We start from the raw sequence: 23,953 nt of genomic DNA, 5'->3' as shown, positions 1-23,953 counted from the left end.
CCTCGTGTAGACTGGAGTAGGATCTGGCAAAACAAACAGGGTTTCAGGCTTTAGTCAGTGTTCTCAGGAAGAGAAACCACCCATGTTCATCAATGAATGCTTCAATATAAAGGTTATTTCCATCAGTCCAGATATGTACAGAGACTTCCTGAAATGAAGCCTTATTTCTTTCAGGAGAGGCATTTCTGAAGGTCCAGAGGTTGCACAGAGCCCCTTGCAGCATAGAGATTTAAGCATTATTCTTTACTCATGACAAAATCTCACTCTGTTGCAGGGAGACCTGCAAGATTTGTCCTGGCTTTATTGCTGAAATATAGAGGAAACACCAAGGGATTTGTCTCCCAAGTGCTCTTGGTAGCAGAGCTCTTCTGAATAGTTATTAGCACATCCGCTCAGCCAAGCTGATCTAATAAGCCTTGCAACCCCAAAGGTGTCATTATATGAGGTCAGAAAGGAACCAAGTGGAAGAAGACTAGTCATGGCCAGGATGACAACCACTAGATGTTGCTGGTAGCTTTTTCTGTGAATCTCTACTGTTGTACAAATGGCATGGCCATTCTGGGGGAAGCCTTGTGGTTGTTTTAGAGTAAGATCAAAATTCATCTGCCTCTTCTCCCACTGGATAATGTTAATGCACTTGTTGCAGTTACACAGGGCAAGAGGTGACCTATTTTAAAAGACTTGGCCTCTGATATCACCCATGGGCAGTGGACTCATCCGGCAAAGGCTTATCTCATCCAGCTAAGTACCCTGCTTTCTTTCCTCTTGGCAAGAGCTAATAAAAGCCTTTTCTGTAGGGTTTCAGTCAGGCACTGGAGGAACAGAACAGGTCAGAGAGGCCGGCTTTTACACAAAGGGAGCTCAGTAAGAGGGTGGTATAATTGTTGGAGAAAGCTTGTAGAGAGTCTGGAATTTTCCTTGGAAAACAAAGCTGAGAAGTTTCAGATAAAAATCACAGGGGGCTGATAGGGCTTTGGATTTGGTTAGTTTTTGTCATAGTGTCTAAATTTTCACTTAAAAATTACAAATACAATACTCTTAAATTGCTCAGATAATGGAAATAACCCATGAGCTGCATACCTAGAACAGCTTTTAGTTAAAGAAAGATTTTGATTTAAACAAGAATGGTTTGAAACCGAAAGAAATGAGACTGAAGAGAGGCTTTAAGAACATTAGTTAGTCTGGAGCTTTTTCATAATCCTGCCCACCCCTGTATAAACAGTGTCACAGGAGACAGCAAAGTAGATGCATTTAGAGCAGGACACCCTAAGCTAGAGAGAGAGAGAAATCAGAGAATGCTGTTGGTATGGAATAGCTCAGCCAGCTTCATTTCATTAATTTTGATGATATCTCTCCAGTACTATGTCCGTGACCAAAGCTTTCTCTCTCAAAAATTGTGAAAGAAATTAACCAGTTACTGACTTTGGATCAGCATGCTCAATGGCGGCACATTTAGAAAAGGAAAACCACTTTCCTGGCTCCACTTAACCACCTTCTGTCATGAAGAGGAGGGTGACTCTCTCCTCCTGCTGCATATTGGGGGATGCTTGTGTGCTTGGGCAGCCGGCGGCAGAGCTCTGCTCACAGCCTTGCTGTGTGTGTGCTAATTGTGCATCACAGCAGATCACCTGTTTCAAAACTTTACATTTAAATAGCACAGACCCACACAATTTAAGGAACTAAGAAAAGAAATGGATTATTTTCCAAATTTTCTGAAAATCTGGTTTCAGTTATTTCACATTTTGATTTCTTCATCAGTAAAATGAGGAAATTTTTTAAGCTACCAGCTTGCCTTACTGGCATTTGACCATCACCATTTGTATTTGCCATTGGCATTTGTAAAACAAGCTCATTGAAATCTGATTTAGGAATTGACTGGCATAATGTTATTTGGTTTTCTCTGCTATCAAAACTACTTTTCTTTTCCTCCAGAAAACTTAAGATCGAACAATGTTTAATGCTTTGCTTTTGCCAGAGTTCTAAGCACACATTGGCAGATCAGCTAGCTTCTCATTGCTTTCTGCTAAACCACTGACATAAGAAAAGAAGTCCAAAAAGGCAAACATAAAAAATGTTTATGTAGTTAATTACTTGAGGTTTGCTTACTGGTTTTCATTTTCCTGTATCTATCAACGTAAGCTTAACTATGGGTATAGATGTAATTACATTTCATTACAGAAGAAATATCCTGGTAAGCCCTCCTGGTGTGAGTATATGCTTCTGAAAATCTTGGCATTGCAAAAGCACCTCATTAAACTCCAGTATCCTGGCTGCTGCGGTAAACGCAGCTGGAAGGTCTGCTCCCCTCCTCAGTCAAGTGCTGAGAAAAGAGTGCATACGTTGTGGTTCTGCTGCATCTCACACACTATTCAGCATCTAAATTACTCTCTGGCCCTTTAGGGAACACTAATAACAAGATTTGTATAAGAAATATTAATAATTACATAGGGAAAGAGGAATTTGCTATATACACAAGCATTTGCATGCTTGTTCTGTTAGGTGTTTGCAGTTAAGTTATAGTATGGGAAAGGCCCCACATTACCCTGGCAGCACCATCACAAAGAAGCCTCTGTCACTCTGTTTTAGAGATCATAGGGTAGCTTTTCCCAGCTAGCTCTTGACTGTAACCAGCCCTTTGTAGCTGATAAAATGCCAGTTGATAAAATGCCACAGGCTGGATAAATCAGCTGCTTGGACATCTACAACTTTCTTTCCAGGTAAATTAACCCATTTATATTTACATAGCTTTGTATTTCCCACCTTCAATAGTCAAGTAGCCATTGCTAGCACTGAGATTAGGGACAGCAATCTCCTTTGTTAGATCAAATCTTTTTTAATGGTGCTCAAAGTCAGCCTCTAAATGAAAAGAATGATCATCATATTCCTCCCAGCACACACAACAGCATTTGATCCAAACAGCATCTATTTCTCTGAACATCATACAGACAGTACCCAAGGACTCACTTTCAACTGCACAGCTATGAGAATATGAAATAAAACCACCTTTCATAAAATACACAGATCAAAATGTCTTTAAAACATACATTCTGAGACTATAATCTGGTTTGGAAGAAACTGGAGACATTACAGACCTCGAATGTGAGTCTAAATGTATTTGTTTATATCATAGGAATCTCAGAAGGGAGTTATAGTGCCTGATTCACCACCTTATTTCAGTTTCATGCCAGACTCATGGAAATCAGTCTACTTTCACTGGCATTAAACTAGAATATAACAGTGATGAATCAGGTCTGCAGCCTCACCACAGAGCAGTCATGAATTATTACAAGCACAAAAAATTATCCCTCTCTTAAGTATTTTGTTTCCAACTTGTCATTCTTCATCCCTATGATGCCTGTTAAATATACAACAAATTCTAAATAAGTCCCACAAATCAAATACTGCTTCTCAAAATATACACTGGAAGAGAATTCAAATTTAATTCTTTTCCTCCCTTCTTATTAATAAGCACTGGGTTGCCCTGTCTGACTTCTTGGAGTTACACTTCTGCCAAGTAAGACCTCTGTGGTCTTCCAGCTACTGCAAGCTCTGTAAGTCATTTTCGGATACCAACCTGGCTTTGAATGGCAGAGCACAAAACAGGCTTAATGGAAAAACCTGTCATGAAAAATTACTCCATGCAGAAGTTTCTTCTCCCCTTAGCACAGGAGGCCCTGTTCTGTAGGCCTGCTCTACAAGAGGTCCAGGTGAGCAAGGAACATGGAGCAGACCTTCCTGACGGTAACTCCTTCATCCATCCGATGGGGACAATTACAGACTTGGCAGGTCTTCCCAGAGAAAGTAATCAACCAAGACAGAAATACACTAGAAATTAACATTGTTTGGGTAACTAATGGAAAGACTGACTTTAAGTCACAATATAAACAGTGGTAGGCTTGAAGTTGCTTTCTTCTAGTTGCTTTCTTCTAGTTGCTTTGTAAGAAGCACAAACTCCTCTTTGCTGAAGGAAATGGAAACAACTTTCAAAAACCAACTTACTAAATAAGAGGAGCCATAAGGAGGTAAGTAAAAGTCTTTTTTGCCTTTGATCTCTCAGATGAGACATTTTCTGGACCCAATTTAAATCTCTTACTGGATTACCAGGAATGACTCTGAGCTAAACTTTTTATGCAATCTGCAGCTGACCAGTGTGAACTCAGCATCAGAGACAGGAGGAACCTCCGCCAAGACCACAGGGTGTCACTGTGTGCAGAAACTCCAGATCAGGAACTGCCTCTATATTGCTTAAAACCACTCTTAAATTAGCTCCTTTCTAAAGAATACCATTTAGTTAACAGTAAAGTTCTTCTTTCCTTTTCCAGCACAACAAAGTTAAGGTTAATCACAAACCTGCACTTCCTATTACACTCCAGCCCTCCACAAAAATGAGCTCTGTCAGTGCCCAGCTCGGCTGGGTGTTATGGGGATCTGAGCAGTGCTCCAGACAAAATGAGTCCAGCACCCAAGTTCAACACAGTTCAAATCCTGTGGCAAACCTGTGGTCTGCACTGGCAAAACAGAGCAGGCAAAACAGAACTTTGTAGAGATTTAACGAACTAGTGCTGGGGTTAGTACAGCTGGGAAAGAACTCCAGCCAGTGCTTAATAAGAACTCTTGCTCATGAACTAAACTGAGTAATGACAGTTACATTCATATTCATGGCATCTTTGAAATTACAGGTTAATTGGCTTACCTAAGTAAAAATAAGTGAGAAAACTGAAGAAAAATGGTGAGATAAGTGATGTGAAATCTAAAATCCTTGGCTTATTGAGAAGTTGATGGTAATAAACTCAAGCCTCAAAAAGTGCAAAGTAAGACTTTAAAGGTATGTGATAACCTATATATGACTCTCTTTTATGCACACCTATTTAGGAAAAATTCAAATCTCTCTTTACAATTGAAATATACAAAAGAAAAATTTCCTTATTCTTGAAGCGAATAAAAGTAAACCAGGTAAAAAAAGTAAAGACTGATTTTTCTGGCATGAGGCAGAAGAGGAACCTGATAGCAAGCATTTCTGGGTGCCCTAGGTGGTGCTGGAGGGCCAGTCAAGCTAGAAGAAGACCTTGGAAAAATAGATTTTTCACAGAGGTATGGAACAAGGCAAAAGACAAGGACTGAAAGTTGACCTAAAACGCAATGTGGCGTCTTAAAGTTTGTCCAACTGTGCAGGAGAACTCACCTCATTGCAAGGTTACACTGACACAGAATCTACTATGACACAAAAGCAGACGTCAATAAAGATTATATCTCTTCTGCAAAGAGTAAGGGCAGTTTCCACATTCACAGGGTAACATCACCTGGCCTGAAACCTGACAGGGAAAGAAAAGACTCGCAGAAAGGAATTAGGAGGTCATAGAATCATAGGCTCATGGAATAGTTAGGGTTGGAAAGGACCTTAAGATCATCTAGTTCCAACCCTCCTGCCATGGGCAGGGATACCTCACACTAAACCATGTCACCCAAGGCTCTGTCCAACCTGGACTTAAAAAAGGTCAGTGGAGATGAAGACAGCTTTTGAGAGGTTAGAGGAGAGCCAGAGCTGTTGAGTGACTGTCAGCAAATACTTAGAAAAAGAGGTTCAAAAAGAAAAAATGTACCTCTGAAATGAATGTGCCCAAGCAAAACATACTGCCAGACTACTATATGTTTGCAAATAATGGCTACTGCTTTACCAAACATTTCCAAAGCTTGTAGACAAAACCTTCCCAAGTAATTTGTAATTACTTTGTCAATAGACTCAGTCAAAACAATGTATCATTTTGTGTAAAAGACTTACTGTGTTCATTGAGTATTTTCAAATACAGAAGGAAGCTATGTACCTTGAGAAGACAGTTACCCAGAGTTGTGAATTCATCAGTAATACTGAGTAGTATTAGTAATGTGTTACTTTCCAGCTGCTTGCTTGCTTTGTGTTCAGTTTGTCTTCAAGGGACATACTGAAGAGGTTGAAGATCAAAACACAGAGAAGGCAATGATCACGAAGAAAAATCTACGGTTACCAGAAACATAATACTAGCCAATCCTCTGATAAACATTTAAACCTTTTCCTGATAGCTTCATATGCAGGAATCAATTGAGAAGGAAAATGGCTCAGAATTGACCCACTGACTGCAACCTTTGTATTGGAGTTACAGCTGCAATAGCTATCACTGCAAGCAGTTCCTTTCCCAGTTGTGAGCTGAACCATTGCTCTAAAATAAATTTATTTGAAAATAAAACCCAGAAACAGCAGCCAAAACTAAAAAAGTCAAACATTGCTTAACATGCTATAGCTCATAAAGCCGCTATAAACTATATCACAGCTGAGCAGTTGTGTATTGCACATTCTGGAAAGTGACATTTATCAGGGGAGAAGAAAACAAATACAAAACAATAAAACTCTTCCTTAACCAGTAATTATTATTGCTGCCTTTGCAGTTTCCTTCCTTTTGGAATAATACCTCAAGGATTTCAGTCAGAATGTGTTGTAAAGCTAGTCCTGGCCAACTGCTTGTGGCTTGTTTGTGATTAGAATGTACATGTATTAAAGGTCCTAGCATATGTGTACAGTTTTATGTGTGAATCAAGTGAGCTATTAATAATAGTACTTCTTGGGGTTTATAACTCTTTTTTACAGGAAGAAGATGCAACTACCAGTTTTTTTTCTTTCATTGATGGCTTGGCTTTCTAAGCTTTCAAAGAGTCAGCAAAATTAGGTTCACAATCTCATTCTCACCAACAGCATGACTAGGTGGGATAGAAAAGATAGAGCAATCACTGTTAACTCAAAGTCAGCTGTAATTTCCAAAGGCTTTTTCCAGAATTTCTGCTAACCCCAATAAATACCAGAGACAGAGGGGACCCAGAGTGCTGTTTTATACAAATCCATCTGTAAAGTCACAATGAGAAACACCTCGCTGTGATTCCTGTGGAATGAGCTGCTCCACACCCTCCTACGAGGTGTGCCTTACACATTAAAGCCTAAGCAAGTCATGCACTAGCATCAGCATATTAGGAGGCTTGAAAGCACATTTCTAAACAATTACAACCATGCTGTCTGCTTACTGTATTTCAAAAACAGACAGTAAAAACCTAATGTTGATCTGGATCAAAAATCTTCTGAAACACAATTCTTTAAAAGGAAATTTCTTTTTTTCCCTCCTACTCCCAATCATTTCTTAGTTCACCAGCATAATTTCACTTCAAAGAGAAAAGAGTATAAGGTAGCATTTAGTAATACAAACACATTGCATTCAGAGCAGCCAGGCTTGTAGGTTAAATTCCTCCCTGATTCTGTAGCTGTCCTGCAGATCCTAATATGGATAAGGTGGAGCAAGTGCTGCAGCTACAGGGTAGCTGATTCCGGAGGTGCTACTGCTGGTGGTGATCAAAGAAAGAGCAGGAAAGTTCATTCATATCTTCTATGCTTTCTGCCACTGCCTGAGAACAGCCATGGCAGGGAATTTCCAAAAGACTTGAAGGGAATACTGTCACCACAAGCCACTGAGTGGTGGAGGCTCAGTACTGAAATGTTTAGGCTATGGGATGTCTCAGTACCAGGAGAAGCAGTACTGTAGGATGCAGTAGAGTTCACTGCTTTATTGAACTTTCTGCCTTGCTCAAGCTCATTTTCTGCCCAGTATGACTCTTCTCTGCTTGTCTCATCAGAACAAAGAACGTGGCCTCAGGTGAAAAACATGACCTTTAAAATGCACATTCGTCTACTCAGCACTGGTAAATCTGCAAGTGTGGTTTGGTTCCACAAGGTGAATAATGCCAAGGCATTAATTCTCTGTGGTACATCTGCATTCCAGGTATCTTGTGGAAAACATAAGCAAAGAGTGAGCATGTAACTTTGTGCTTCGTTCTAGTATGATATACTCTTGGTGATCCAGTGGAGCTGTTTGAGAAAAATATTAGAAGTGATGATTTCATATACAGACACATGAATAACGTTTTGAGGGGGAGAAGGAGAAAACAGAGAAACAGAGCTCCTTCCAATAAACATATAGTTGAATTCTACCCTAAAAGTGCTTTGGTTTCAGTAAAAAGAGACTTTGCTTGTCCAGCTGATCTCGTTTCCACCAGCTGGTGACACAGCTCAGACTCACGGCTGAGCAAAGCTAAGCTCTGCACCTCCCTGCACTCTCTGAATTTCTGCAACCTTGTGTAGTTGGAAAAAAACCCTTCCATGATTGGTAGCTTTGTTTCGTTTAGAATGTCTGCTAGCATTTATTCCTAACTCATGAAATTCCTGCTTTCTGTGTATTTTGAGGGGAAGCTTTAATTTTAGTTACTCCGTATAAAGAGTTAAATTTTATTTCTGAAAGCTCAATAAATGGGGCTATCTTGATTGATGCTTTAAGTGCAACCCCTTCCCAATATTCTGAACATAATGAGGTTAGTGCTAAAAGCTGGATTCTCTCTCATCTGTCTGCATTATCTATTTATTTCGCACACGTCACCATAGCAAATGAGTGCTGCATTAAGTACTAAATAGTTGAGGTCAGACAAAGCCTGGGTTGTTTTTTTCCCCCCTCACAAAGCCTCAAACATTCATTAATGGATTTTAGTTTATTACCTGAGGTTAAAAAAAAAAATAAAATATCAGTATTATCACATTATTGAAGTATCTCAAAACAAATTACTTTGACATCCTTATTCAAAACATTTTGTCTTACAATGTTTAAATGGACTTAATTTCAAGTAGCCTTTAAAATTATTTACTATTTTTAAAAAGCACTCAGAATACAAACAGAATGTTTGCCACAGGCTAAACTGGATGTATTTTGAGCCAAACATTTGCTTTTCTTTTAAAATGCTACCAACCCCCTAAATTTTGTACTCATGTAGCTGTATTAAATACTGCTTAAGTACTTTGAATAGAAGTAGTTAACTACACCTATGCATTAAATTTTTTAAATAGAAAATCCACCATCTATTTAGAATTCTCACCAGAGCAAACTATTTGAGGTATATAATGGTCTGGTGTGAAGCATCCCTGCCAATGGCAGGGGGTTGGGAACTAGATGATCTTGAGGTCCTTTCCAATCCTAATCATTCTATGTTTCTGCAACTATTTGGCACAGTGTACGTCTGTTAGGGTTTGTCTAGCAAAATGTTAAGCCTTATGAATGCAATGAAGTTAGAACCTGTCCAATTAACTTACCAGGTTAAAAGTACTTGTGCACACTGCTATTCTCTTACCCATGGCATAACCCTATGTCATGTTAATACGCACAGAGGTGATAACAGAGGTAAACATTCCGAAATCTTATTAGTCCTGACGGTGAATAATCAGGCAGCTGGAGATCTGTAGCATGAAGCCATATATATTAAAAATGATTTGCAAATAATCTCCTGGGGTGGAAGAAGGCTGTTTCTATGGTGCTTTTGTATAAGGAATGAGGAAAACAGATGAAAAGTACGAGGTTCAACTCTAAAAATACCTCCTTCACTTTCAGATAGTTCCATGGGCATTGAGCCTTCCAACACAAACCCAGCAGGAGGCAGAGAGCAAGAGGAACCAATAATGTCATGGTACACATTAGGAGCTTAGCTGCACTGATAAATGAAAAAGTACATCAATTCACTGTTGGGGATTTAAGGCCGAAATGTGGTAAACGTATTAATACAATTCCACCCATAGTGGGAGCAAGAAAAACTTACGGGTTCGGCTTCACGCCCTCTCAGCTGCACCCCTTCTCTGATCTAGGCCACAAATCTGAGTCCTGCTTGTGACTATCCAACCTCTGTTTCCAGTCTGCTGGGCTAGCTCAGGCCTTTCCACATACCGGAGCTTTCTCAGGTGGTGTTTGCCTCCTATGTTCCCCTGTCTCACAGAGGGAAGGCAGGCTCCAGTGAACAAGGGGACTCATCCTTGTTTTGACTGAATTCAGTCACTTCAGCCAACTAGACCATAGTCAGGAGAAACAACCAAGCTCATAAGGACTGTGTGTTATGTAAAATGTACCTTGCAGTTGCTGTTAAAACACTGAAAACGGAGAAAGCATGGATAAAAATAAACACAAAACCCGAAGAAAAGTTAATTTTGACCAGACCACGCAGAACAGCTTTTTGTTTTGACTTTCTCTGAGTAGTTTTGGGACCCCTTTCCTCATTACAGCATTACTGACTGACTAAAGAGACAGTCCAGACTCTACCTGGATCACATAACAAATAGTATGCGTTTGCTACTGTTTCACATTGTGTGTTCTACACAATAACTAAAATGTTCCCAGGGAATGTTTCTATTTGTGAGGTAATGTGTTCATGACCTCAGAAAACAGCAAAAATGCATCTGCCTGCTTAGGTGATACCTTTTCAGATAGGCACAGCAAGTGACTGGTTCATCCCAACCAACCCAAGCCTTCTCCTCCGGCTTATTTCCTTTACCATACCGCAGGGAGCATGACAGCTTTTTCGGCAGGTGATGGCAATGGCGTATAAAATCCTCACCCCCTCATGAAAATGAACCATTTTACTGAAATACACTAAGGAAAATTTTTTTTTCCTTTTTTAATCAAATGTTTCTGTTTGGAACCTGTGAGCTGTCGCTCCTGGGCTGTGTTATAAACAGCTCAAGCACAGTTTCCTGACGTTTTCCTTCCTTTTTTTTTTTTTCTTTTAAAGTCACTGAACTTTTTATTTTCATGGATCACATCATGGAGTCTTTACTCATACTGCATATTTGTGAGGAACTTATGCTATGGGTTGTCCCAAGGACATGTGTCAACTTGAACTGCAGAATAAATTCAAAGTAGCCCAAATGAAAGAGCGTCCAAGCATAGTGCATGTAGGTAATAAAAAAGGATGCAGCTTGCCACTGAACATTTGCAGTCAGACATCAGCATGCAAACAGCAGGATATTTTCAAGGACAGACATTTTCATCTTTGTTCTGCAATCCCTAATACCAGAGAGGTCTTATGCAATGTTTGTTTTATATATTTCATTGTTTCAGTGTCAGATAGTCCTTTCCAGCACAGGCTGAAAGAACATGAAGGTCCTCGCTGTCCTGACAAACAGTACCTGATCTCTGAGCATGCTGGTGCCATTGATAACGTACACTGAGCTGTAGAAGTCCTGTGGTGTGAGGGGATGCAAAACTTTTCGCTGCTTATTGCCATAACCCCTCAAACTCCCAGACTGAAATAAAAACAGACAGCACACTTAAATGGTATCCACAGCGTATAGAAAAGCCAACTAGCTTGACACAAAAAAATACAGCTAATGACAGATTTTATTAATGTGCTGCTTTTCTGAATGCTTTATTACCACATTAGAAGCCTAAGTTTGCAATTGGAAACAGCTGCTGTTTGGCTTACTCTCTATTTCCTGAACCAAAGTAAGCACTGTGTTCTAACAGAATCTCAAGCTTTTGAAAAACATATCAGTTTTCATGAACTGTGAGACCAAGACCTCTCTGCTGATTCAAGTTTCAATGAGACTTTTGCCTGAGAAATTGTAGCAGAACTGCTTTACAATGCCCAGAAACAGCTGCCTCCTACTTAGTAGGTCTTTTTTGATCCCAGTTTATTTTGTCTTGGGATAAAAAAAAAAGGTGACTATTAGATATAAACCAAACACATTCAATCACCTAGAAGCATAATCTAACAAATATTAGTCACAAACATTAATGTTGGGTAAAGCATGTCACATTTATCCCCTCAAGAATGGGGAGCTGGTAGAGTTTGCATCATTAGAAAAACACATCTACATGTGGTCACTATTGTACAGGGAAAGTCTAGATCCAATTTAGCATTTAAAAACCCCCAAACTCTGATCTGCTTTGGGTTGTCATGGGATCGTCACAGGTATAAGGACAGTTTTTCCTCCCACTACCAATCTGGCTGCGTCGTTTGCCTCTGCACTAAATGTTGAGGCTGCTCAGAGCAAACTTCTAGGCAATGGCAGTAAGCTGAAAGGCATGAATTCCTCTCGGAACAACAGCAAATCAGCTGGGAACAAGACAGAAAAACTGCTAGTGAACAAAGACAAGCTGCAAGCAAGTTCCTTGTCTGGAAACAGGTACAGCTTGCTTATCTTCAAGTTATTATTTCCAGCCTTCAGAAAACTGAGACATGCTGAGTTGTACTCGGAATACATGTTTTATATTGCTTTTGCAGTGACAATATACCCTTGCTGCCTTGAAATGAGATTTGCAAAATGCAAAAAAAAGGCAGCAGTTATCAAAACACATTGCTATGTTTTTCTTATTTCCAGCAACCAAGTAACATTTACATTACAAGCAAGGAAGCCAAAACAGGCAACCGAGCACAAAGGAGAGCTGGAAACACCAAATACATTAAAAGTTCAGAAATGCAAAAGTTCATCCTAGTGTTTACCCATATTCTAATACTTCAAGAAGACTGAACACTTCGACAAGTTGAACAGCCTTTGCCTGCAGGACTGTTTGATATCGCATGGCCCTGTGACAAACCAAACTGGCATTGTTTTCTGATCAAAGCAAGCCCTAATAGCATTAAAATTGAGCAGCCTGACATGTTTTCCTCTCTCAACCATCACTTCTCTACATTGCCACCAGCTTTTCCTTGAGCTGTTGCAGTATGATATTCTGCTAGTTTAAAGCATGGTCAGACTTTCGTTTCAGATTATACAAACGTTAACATCTATTCTGCTATGCTTGATAAGGTGACAGGAGGTTGTCAGTATATTATGGCAGTGCAGAAAAGGTTGCTTTCAGGGTATGGTTACGCACAGTTTCTGTTGGTTTCAATGATATTACAAGAAAAAGAGGAAGCAGGAGAGCTTTAGCAATTTTTGAATTAAGTCCTTGTGCAGCATAATAGTTAAATGTGTCTTTAAAACTAAGCATACGCTTTGGTCTTTTTTATAAAGGACAGACATGGAGCAACTGTGGTTATAGCAGGACACAAATGGATTACCCCGGTAACCCATGGAGGCATCCTGCACAGGATGAGACGCTGCACATTTTTGTAGTTCTGTCCATGAATATTTGTATTTGCTTTCACAGATAGTAAAAGGGTCTTATAACTTCAAATAAAAGTAAAACTGATTAGATATTATGAAGTCAAATCTCAGATGCTCAGGAAAATATAGCTCCATTGATGGCAAGTGGAGCAGAATAGAGTTAATTAAGTTCATAACTAGACTGAGTTTGCAAGTGCTAGCTTCTCTGCTCCGATGTGACATACAACCCATCAAAGAACACTTTACAGAGGACTTCTTACAGAAAGAGTTAAGGGTTTATTCACTTATGCTGCTTCACAAGCTCATTTTGTCCACTGCAATCACTGTTACTGCTGCAATTCAAATTTCTCTTTTATGACTTTGATTGCAATTGGATATGGTACTAACCAGAGTGAACACGAGAAAATGCACCAGTCAATGATACTAGGCTGGATATTAACTCCTTCAGTCATATCTACCACCTGGCTGTCAATCATTTAGTGTAGTCTAGCACTGTCTCCTTGGAAGTAAGGAAGCCAAGCAGACTTTTCATACAGTTTTGGAGTAGCAGTCATGGGTTTAAAATTACTTAGCCTTAGTAGATATTCTATCCTCACTTTATAGCACAATGGACCTGACTTAAATCAGTGAAGACAGATTCCTGTCAAAGTGTAGTAGACATCAGGGGTGGATGAGAAGACTTAGAAGAAAACAACTATTTTAGACGTTTGTACAGCACAACTCAAACTGAATTTATCGTGAGGTTCTGAAACGTCCAAAGACATTTTACTGCCTTCTGGTTTCCAGATGGGTCTGTATCCAGAACACCAGAATACCACAAAAATGCTGCTTTTTTCCTGCTGCAATCAGAAGCAGCTGCAACACAAGATTATAGAAAAGTCTGATTCTTAGAAAATGGTTGTCTTTGTTTTGCAAAATAAAAGTGGTTTATATATTTAAATAAACTTTGCAGGGCATCCAAACATTTAGAATTGCATTAAGACACGCATTTCAAACCCTTGCAAGCATATCTTTCACTAGCTGTTTGCTCCTAATGAGGGAATTGGGAATATTTCAGCACATAAAATACAAGATACAGAATTCTGGTATAACCCAGCTATAATTTAATAGGTGGTTTTTACAGTATCACTTAAATTTTCTGCTGCTCAGTTTCCCTATTGGTCTAGGGAACCACACTTCTAAAGTGATTGGTTGAAGTGTGAAGTCAACACCCTTACTATTATTATTTTATTGACTACAACCATATGAAGTGGTGAATTTCACTTTTTTGGAGGTAAATTGTTATTCAGCATCCCACTGAATTATATTCAAAATCCAGTAATTGACTAGCATTTTGAGCTTTAACCAGCAAGATGTCAAGAGCCCCTAGGATTAGTTATACAATGAAAGTTGAAGGTATACAATAATTTTAGAAGCTGCACAGCCCTTGCAAGACCAAGACCATAAGGAATTTTGCTCCTGTTTGTGCTTCCATTGTAGAGCTATTGTCCAATTTGATTTTGCAGCCCTTGTATTCAGCAGATTTACACAGCTACATGTGCATACTACATGTTCGAAACACTTGTCCATATCAAGCATACCATATGGAAAGATGCATGCACATGCTTATGCATAAATCACACTGTGAGGTGCAGGAAAATGAAGGTGCTTTTAAAGGTTTTATTTTTATCTGACTTTTTATAAAATTAATAAACAAGACAAGGTTATAATGTAACCAAAGGATACCTTCATTGGTATTAGTTCCTAGTATCTAGTAAGAGGGGTCAATATCTAAATAAATAATTATATATAAGTGAAGGTGAATACTAACTCTTGGGCTTATATGGAAGTTGCCCGATATTTGCAGCAATTCTGACTCATAATAAAAATGATTTATTTAAAGATTTATTATGAACATTGCAGGAAAGGAGATAACAGACATGCACCACTGTTTACAGTAAAATTTCCTGTAAATTAAAAAGAGTTCTTACTCTCTGTTTGGTTTTGATTTGGTACTGTACCAAGTATCTGTTTATAAAAGGAAATATGACAGTACAAAGTGTACAAAGTGAATTGCAAAATAGATCAACAGTCAAGGTGAATTTGCTTTAAATTAAGTCCTAGCAACACAGAGGCTCTAGATCTCATTAAGGTAAGGAAAGCAGGTCTAAGGCAGATCTTTCACGCACGGTTACTGAAAGCTGAACTGCCTGATATTCAGGCCAGAAAGCTACTCTCCAAACTAGGATTGGTGTTAGCCGCTCAGCAAATGTGTTGGTCACTCTCAGTGTCAGAAGAATATAACCTTAGCCATCTGCCATGCTTGAACCTCCCTAATCTGTGTGCTGTGCTACAGGGATCTCAACCCCAAGAGCAGGGCTCTCTAAAGGGTTTTTTCTGCACACTTTCTGAGAAAGTTCAGCTACTGGAGACCATCAGCACAGCACAGTGAGTGGAGATCCAAATAGAGCTAAGATGGTTTATTTTACTGAGGTACCAGTGCACACAATCATGACCTTAGAGACACACCAGTGAGAAAAAGCCTGAACTGCTTGTAAAAAAAGCTTCAGGTGGTGAAGAGATAAGGCTGTGAAAAATCATTGCAGAGGACTACAAAGAAAAGTTTGATATAAAGCAGGTAACGTGTTTTAAAGGGACTATGTCTTGTGGACTTTTTCCTGTAATTAATTTTTCTGAGCTTTCTTGCTTATAATACTCTCTAAACAGCTTATTAGAGTCTTTCTGGAGTCACATTTATGTGACAAAGTATGCTTCAACCTCAAATTGTCCCGTCCTACAGCAAATCTTCTGGAGGGGTGTTGGGTGAAGGTAGTGCATTCACAGTTAAAAAGGAATAATGAGATCAGGCATCATATGTTTCATCAGAAAACTCAAAAGCAACCTGTTCTGCAGAAGCAATTCCCTTAGTTGAATTAGCCCTGGAGCCACCCTGGTATACCTAGAGATTGGAGAAGCAGGACTAAGACTTCATAGATCTCCAAAGTATCCAGCCAAGGAAAGAAAATGCTCATGAATGGAAGTGCTGGATCTGGATCTGGGTCATGTTAATTCTCCATGTACATGCAACAAAAGATTTACACGGAGAATAAAAGCCTGAAATTATTGACACTCTGGAAGCCAGAAGTTACATGTCTTTCTGGGGTTTACTCCAAACTGTTCTAAGATCCATTATCTGATATTTAGTGCTATGAAATTAATGCTGGATTTTTAAAATCATGTAGTTACTAAAACCAATTTGCAGACAAGCCTGTGTATACAAGTTCAATGGTTTAGAAGGTATGTTGGCACTTACCTGGGGGCACATGCTCATTCATGATGACAAGTGATGCTGGTGTAGGCCGCCTTTTCCTGATCTGTAACAGGCATGAAACAAGGAGATTCATTAGTGTGCAGTTATGCACACAATGCAAAGTAAAGAATCAGGGTGTCCTCCTGAGTATAGACCAAGCAAAGTTAAAAAACTAAATACCTCAAGAACAGCAGCACATCACTGTCTTACTGACTGCTTGTCTGGTCTGACAGTGATCTGGGTCATGCTGCTGCTTGTACATGGAAAACAAAGGCATGGGGAAGAGCTTTCCAAAATACCTTTAGGATTAGCAGTCATCTTGAATAAGGTTTTGGGCATGTATTGCTGACATGAATCAGTCATGTCTTAAAATATTGCTATTTAGCTTTGAGTCAGGAAAATTATTGCAGTAGTTTGTGTGCTTATGTGCACGAATACCTTGTACTGTTACAGCTCTCACAAGTAATCATTAATAATACTGTTTTGTGAGTGCACTTGAGAGCTGATACTGTGTGCCTTCCAATGAATTTATGATATTTCTAAGCTGTGGCCAGAGGTGTTACTATCGTTCTTTAACTAAAGAAAAGCAATACTTGACACTTTGAAAAGAACATTTTCAGAGCACGATACAACTGATCTTTCGTATCAATATATAATCCTGATTTGTATTCAGAGTTTATTTGGTTAAGTACTTTTGTTCCATTAACAGTCATTGAATTACATGATATTGGACTACCCTCTTATAATGCATACATTTGCTTTGAAAGCTTTGTGTTGCTTTGCTAAAGCATCCAAGCTATTGATATTCTATAGAATTTAAGAGAGGAACCAGGACTACTCAAGCTAGAAACCGTTCTGACACATAACCTCAATGTCAGGGCGTTTGTTCCTTTTAGTTGCTGAGCCAACATCTGTATTTAGCTGGGTTCAAATTTTGCTTTCAGAGGTGTAAGTGGAAAATTACATCATCAGGGTTAATGGGTTTATTCCAGATTAGCATAACTGTAGCTAACAGCAGAATTTACTACTATAATTTCATCACATACCCACAGTGAAACTGTATCGCACTTGGGACTAAACTCACAACAGAAAAAAAAGGACTGCCCATAAATGCAGGGCAGAATTTGGGCCACAGCATTTCAAAAGCCATGGGAATTCTGGGAAATCCTAATCCTATGGTTCTCACGGATTTCAGAAAAATATCAGAACACATCCTGCTTGAATTGATTGCAGCGCTGTTACAAAAGGCATGGACATTTTGCAGAAGTACCTATGGACAAATGAAGATCTGCAGCAATTCTCTCCTACACCCTTCTAGTATTTCTTCATTGAGTGGTCACTCAAAACTCATTTTCTAGTGAAGGTGGCTGCCTTTTAAGAGACATGACATCAGAATGTTCAGGAAATCAGATACTTGTCCTAAGGCTCAAATAATTTCATAGCTAGCGACACAGAACTGTCAAGGTTATAACATTCCCCTGCTATCATCTAAAAGTAGACTTACCAAAATAGAAGCAAATGTTGAGAAGGACTTGAACTGAGCGAATATATGGGGTCACCTAATTACAGTTTATCCAGCTTTTCTTATAAAATTCCCTGTGTCCTTCTATATGCGCATCTACGCATATCTGTACTCAATAATAGATATCTTTTCCTCCTTAGACATCTGTATTGTTATATATATATGTACGTGTAAGTTTTGTCACATATATTTCTACACATATATATTTTTCAGTATGCAAAACCCTGTAACAATGACATAAAGAAGATCGTATAAAAAAAAAGAGAAATACAGGAGGTAACTGAAGTGATAGCTATTGTGCAAAACATAAACTGTATTTTCTCATGTTAAAATGAATGGTAAATAAGCTGTCTCCTGTGCAATATTTCCATTAAGTACCTATTATCAGCGTCATGCTTTGCTTGATGTAAAAATAATATACTTCAGTTGATTTGTTGAGGATGTATATTATCTATTAGGGTACAAGTCCAGTTACAGAAAAGGCACAACATATATACTGAAAAAACCTGCCCAATGTAAAGAAGCCTTATTCTGGCTAGAGGACATATCCCCCTCCCTCTTTGGTATATCCAGACATCGCTATAACCTCCAGAGCATTTAAACTATAGTTACGCTAATGTAAGTTAGAAAAGCATTTAGGCCACAAGTATTACCTTGCCCCCATTCCTACCCCATTCCCTCAAAACAATGAAAGAAACTCATCTTCCTTACCTGCTCAGCTGCCTCAGGATCTATTTGACTCTGAAACAGCGGCACAGCAAACTGTATTTTTTTAGGGCTGTTGGGCTCCATCGTGATGCTGAGGTGAGTCAGAGAAGAGAAGAGCCTGGAGCTTGAGACTTGGTCTGCACCTCTCCCGGGCACCCTCCTCACAGCCAGGCTGTGTGCTCCTCAGTAACAGCTGCAACTCCCAACTTAGCACGGGAATCTGCGTGAGCCGAGCAGCTCCCTTATTCCACATCCACGGAGATGCCACTGGCTTGGCTATTTTCTTTTCCCCCCCCTCTCCCCTCTCTTCTGCAGTCCTTCAGATCCTCTCAGCACAAAGCTGAAAGGAACAATAAGCTAATTGTGTACCAGTTCACTTCTACATATGCCAAGCATTCACTCAGAAGCTAATTGAAAATGCAATACTAGCATTGCATGGCCTGGAGCCCTGGGATTTGAAAAAGAGGATCTCTCCATCGTACATTACTAACTGGCTGCTCAGAAGTGCAATGCAAGCTCCCTCTGAGTATTGCTGATGGGCTCTTAATTATTGATGAACACAAATCAGGAAGTTTTCAGATTTTGGGGGTGGAGGTAGCAGGAGGGGTGGATGCAATATTTCCATCTCTGTTACACTGTGCCAGAACAGCTTTCCTCTTCTCATCTATCACACATTTGCCTTTGCTCTCTCAAATCCATTCCTAAACCTCTTAAAGGAAGATTTTTGGTAGTGATGCTACGCAGATGCCTACACTTCCATGAAGCGTATCTGGTGTGCTAAGTAGATTTGCACCTTGGGCTGGGTTTTCAGATTTAGACTGTGATTTCTTCTGGTGGGCTCCATCTCACATGACTTCAGATACTGAGAACATCCGTATTTACACCAGCTATCTGGGCTCCCTCATGCTAGACACATCAAATGGCATTTCATTCTGTCCTCATTAAGTGGAATATAGTGTTTACTGGAGACGACATTTTTTTCCTATTAACCCTAGAAAAAGTGAAGATACCTCAGGCTAGTTACCTCACTTCTAGATGGCCAAAATTCAGAGGGTCAAATCCTACTTCGGGGTACAAAATCTGTGCCTTCTTCCAAGGCCATGAAAAGAATTTGGTCAATCGTACCAATAACATCCTTTGGTGAATATAATTGATTTTCACTTTTCATGTCACTTAATTCAAAAAAAGTGTATGAAACGATACACAGCAACCACTGACTTCACCTGTCTCGCTCCTTAGAGCACCTGACCACTGCCAAGCAGCAGAGCTCCTGTGACAAAGGTGTGCTTGACACCAAAACTGCAACCATGGATGGAAAATGCCCTAGAGCTAGTCCAAATGACTATGCTGAAAGCTTAGGTGTAGGCTGAAGAGCATCGAATCAATCTCCTGTTACACACTACCGCCAGCGGGGAAGAAAGAGAAAATGAGGTACGGCAGGAAAACTCAGACTGGCCCAGCTCATTACAGAATCAACTTTACTTGGGATGAGGCTACCTGCAGACAAAAAGTGCATTTTGGTCAGGTTTTTGGAGGGCCTGTGAACAAGTAAAGCAAACAAAACCAGCCAGAACAAAGAGCAAACATGGAATTCACGGAAAGGAGTAACAACTTGATTCTGCCTCTGACAGACTGCAGTGGAAACAGAGAAGCAACTGAATTCAAACCTAAGGCTGGACATCACCAAAACTCAGGAGTTTGAAAATGTGTTCCTTGTTCACCAAAAGGACTAAAGATTTTCACAGCTCATCACAGGTTTATTCAGTCACTGAGTATTTTTCCACCTGTGCCAGTAGAGGAGGCAGGGAAGGAGTGGGGATTGTAGTTAAGAACAATACACAGGCTGCACACAGCAGAACAAACCAGCAAGTCATGAAATATTTGTTTGGCTTTGATTTATACAAATGAAAACGCATTATTGGAATACCAGGATATTTCTGAACAGAGGCAAGCACACCAGCTAGTTTGTTTATGAAGAACCTGGTAAAGCTCACGAGGTGAGAAGACACTAAAATTTAAACAGTCATCTCAGCGATCAAAAATAACTCTCAGTGAGAGCTGAAATTTCCCTCCTCCAAATCAAAACTGCTGTGTACCATAGTGATTTCCAGCTGGTGGCTAGTAGCTGGCATTTTTTCTGTTAGATTTATTGTGATTGTTTAGGTGGCATTAACTTAGAATTATAGAACCACGGAAGAGTCCTGCTTGGGGGGGGGGACTTTTGGAGATACCTGGTCCCACCTGCTTCTCAAAGATAACCTGATCTTGGGCCCTCAGGCTGAGTCCTGAATATTTCCAGTACTAAGGTGAAATGCTCAGTTTCATTTACCACAACAAATGAAAGAGAAGCACAAGATAGTGATGTTCAGTGTTTCATACAATCATTTTTAAGCCTTTGTTTTTTTTACAAAGACAAGTCATAATTTGCTTTACAGTCTTCCACAGACATAGCCAGAGTGCAACTGCAGCATTTCTGCTGGTACAGCTAAGAGTTTAAGACACTAAAGTAAGAGAGGCACATGCTGCTTTCACTAAGGACAATTAGAGAGTTGTTTTCAGGACAGTCCAATCATCCAATTTCACAAGTCCTTCACGAACAGACATGCCATTAACTTCAATGACAGCTTCAGACATAGCAGGTATACACAGGGATACAGCCTAGAGGGAGGACATACACAGGGATCTGAAGCTGTGGCTTTTCATACTTGGAAGAAAATAGTTTTTTATTTTCTCAGTCTTAAATAAGGTGAGGAAAAGGTCTCCCAGCTGCTTTATAATACACAGTATGCTGTTACAATATACATTAATAAACAGCACATTTTAAACATCAGGTTTCTCTATGAAAAACTGTTTGCCATAAAAAATCTATTACAGCTGTCTATGAAACTTCGAGCATTAAACTATGCTACAATTAAGGTGTATGTCACTGTATTACAGGAGCTATAATTTGTATTATGAAGGATTACAATTTTTCATGTTAATGACAAAGTTAGCTAAAAAAACACGTCCAGCTTGTGAAAAAATACTAGAACTTTAAAAGCTCAAAGGATTATAACGGTGTGTTTCAGCTCTGGACTGCTGAACACTGCTGCCTAAAAGAATCACGTCTCAAAATCATTGCTAGAAATGGTATCCGAGAAAAAACTCAACAATCATATGAAGGAACAAACCAACAAAAACAGAAGGTTCAGAAGGGAACCAGACAACAGGACAGGACAAGACACAAGGGCAAATCCTTAATGGGGCTGCTATGTCTCAGAGAGAGGCCCACCAATGATGTGATGTGCAGATACTTGCCTTTGCAGCTCCCCTCTCTGTGCCTATTTGGAGCCGGCTGCCCAGCAATCTTCACATGCACTATAACAATAAAAGTATTTTTAAAATAGTATAAGAGGCATATTTCAGAAAGCACTCGGATATAGCATTTCAGGATTACTGCATCAGCTCACCCTTACACCTAATTTGCAGCACTAGATGTCTCCGGGCAAAATGTGCTTGCATTTTCTATAGACTGCATCATAGTCTGGGGAAGAGCTGAAATGCATTTAAGTACTGCCAAATTCTTTCAGCTCATCTTCTGTTTTTAGTGCACTCCCCACAATGTTTCAAATTCCTGCATGATTCAGCTAAAAGTATCATGGAAGAAAAGAATAATAGTAACTGTCTAAGATCTTTCCTTCCTATGTCATTCACTAGGTTCTAGTATGAAGCACTGCCTTTTAATATATCCTACTGGAATGACGAGCTATCAGTGTATTCACAGCACAGATCCTGCTTGAGATATTTTCCCTGTTGTGTTAGGAGATGTTTATATTTTTTCCTCAGCCAAAACCAAGGATGCTGGAAAGGGAATTCAAGGGTCTCTGTCCTGCACTCTCTTTACACAATTTCCATTGTGGCTGTGATCTGCTTCAGCTTCCCTGCTGTGGTCAGGGACTACTGCAGGAGGAGGAGGAGGAGGAGAGGAAGAGAAGGAGAAAGAGAGATGGAGGAGAGGAGAGCTGGGGCTCATGGTAAAGCCAACCTGATTAAGGCTTTGGCTCCTAATTTCACCAGTTCACATGCAGAGAAACAGTCTGTAATAGTTTTCTGATCCACCAGGCTGCCTTTGTAGAGTGAGAACTTGGCTTGGAAGTGGCACTTCTTCCAGCATCTCTCTTTGGACGTAGCTTTAATCCCTGTTTTAGATACTGATATGTGAGAACCTTTACAAAGACGTGTTGATCATACTCTCCTTGGGCTCTCTGGCTGAGACCTCTTGCATCTCCTCAGTGCACTGCTGGGCAACCCCAGCAGCACAGGGGGAAGAAATGCTGCAGAATACATTGCTTCCCAGCTGCTGCTCGCTGGCTTTCTGCTATAGCCAAAGGGGACTTTAGCATGGCACTTCCTTCAGCCCTTTTCTAACAAACTGACAACCAAGTTTTTTCACTGCCTTTGTCCAGACAGAAGCATCAGTATCACAGCTCTTGGTGTTGGTCATGGGTAGAAGGGAGGCAGAAAGCATGAACACTGAACAAGGTCTTTGCTGTGTACACCACATCAGTTCCTAGGTTTTCCTCTTGGGGGTCCACACTGGGGATTGCTCATAGGTGCTAAGTTCAGATGCAAGCCTTCCAAGAATAAACAATGACATATTCAAAACGACCCTGAAAGTTTCCTTTCAAAATAGCTAAATGCGGGCATTGCAATCTGAGTGGCTCCCACTGAACCTCTGGAAACACAATCTGCTGTTTATATGCAGAAAATTCAAAGAATTTTAAATCTGCAAGGGTGGGAGAACGTAGAGGAGACCACATCTGCCTCATGAGCAGCAAGTGCTGCCACAGGCAGGCCAAGAAGAACAGCTGTCTTGCTGAACAACAGACTCTGTAGGACATTCAGTGAGAGTTGTTGGCCTAGCAACAGCCTAACCCAAATTTCCATTGCCAGTACCTGTCCACTGAGCACTAGGTTTGGACATACTTACATACTAACTATGCACATGGATTCATAAAGCCTAGATAAGTGAAAAATACATCTATTTCTATGATCGCTTTAGTTGAGAACATTCCTTCACAGAACAATTTTAATCATAATCAGTTTAAAGTTACCTTTATCTGAGGACATAAGAACCGATGCTATCTATTCAAGTCTTCCTCTGAGATTCGCAGGTCTCCACACTATCAAGTATTGTACAGCCATTTACTAGGTGCTATCCACTACCATCCATAGAATACACACATTCAGAACATAGGAAATGAGTTAGATTAATGGAACATAACCTGATTAGATAGTCAGAAGATCCATGTCTAATATGGACTAGCATTCAATAGTGCAGAAACCAGAATTATGGTACTGGTTTTAGGGAGGTTTTTGACCAGGAAGTCATATTAGAATTTGCTTCTTTACCAAGAATAGTGTAAATCTAATATATTTTTCAATGAAAAGAACTACTGCTGGCAGTTTACATGGACTTTAGAATGAAATTATAGTTTCTCCGTATTAAATCTTAAATGCA

General features: G+C 39.8%; 1 protein-coding gene across 2 annotated transcripts in view; it reads right to left on the bottom strand.

Moving 5' to 3' along the window:
• The window catches only part of PPP1R1C (protein phosphatase 1 regulatory inhibitor subunit 1C), a 52,643-nt gene extending 33,924 nt beyond the window's left edge, over window positions 1–18,719 (bottom strand). For both annotated transcript variants that reach the window (XM_061455305.1, XM_061455294.1), the window contains exons 1-2: window positions 18,457–18,719; window positions 16,227–16,287 (exon numbers count right to left, since the gene is read on the bottom strand). In XM_061455305.1, coding sequence (XP_061311289.1) covers window positions 16,227–16,287; window positions 18,457–18,537 — 142 coding nt within the window. In that variant the 5' untranslated portion in view covers window positions 18,538–18,719. The remainder of the gene's footprint in view (window positions 1–16,226; window positions 16,288–18,456) is intronic.
• Between the last annotated feature and the right edge of the window lie 5,234 nt (window positions 18,720–23,953).

Source organism: Pezoporus flaviventris, unplaced genomic scaffold, assembly GCF_033815535.1.
Source record: "Pezoporus flaviventris isolate CSIRO_AGI_PZ_B2104156 unplaced genomic scaffold, CSIRO_AGI_Pfla_v1 ptg000001l, whole genome shotgun sequence".
Lineage (NCBI taxonomy): Eukaryota > Metazoa > Chordata > Aves > Psittaciformes > Psittacidae > Pezoporus > Pezoporus flaviventris.
This window is presented reverse-complemented; position numbering and strand designations above follow the sequence as displayed.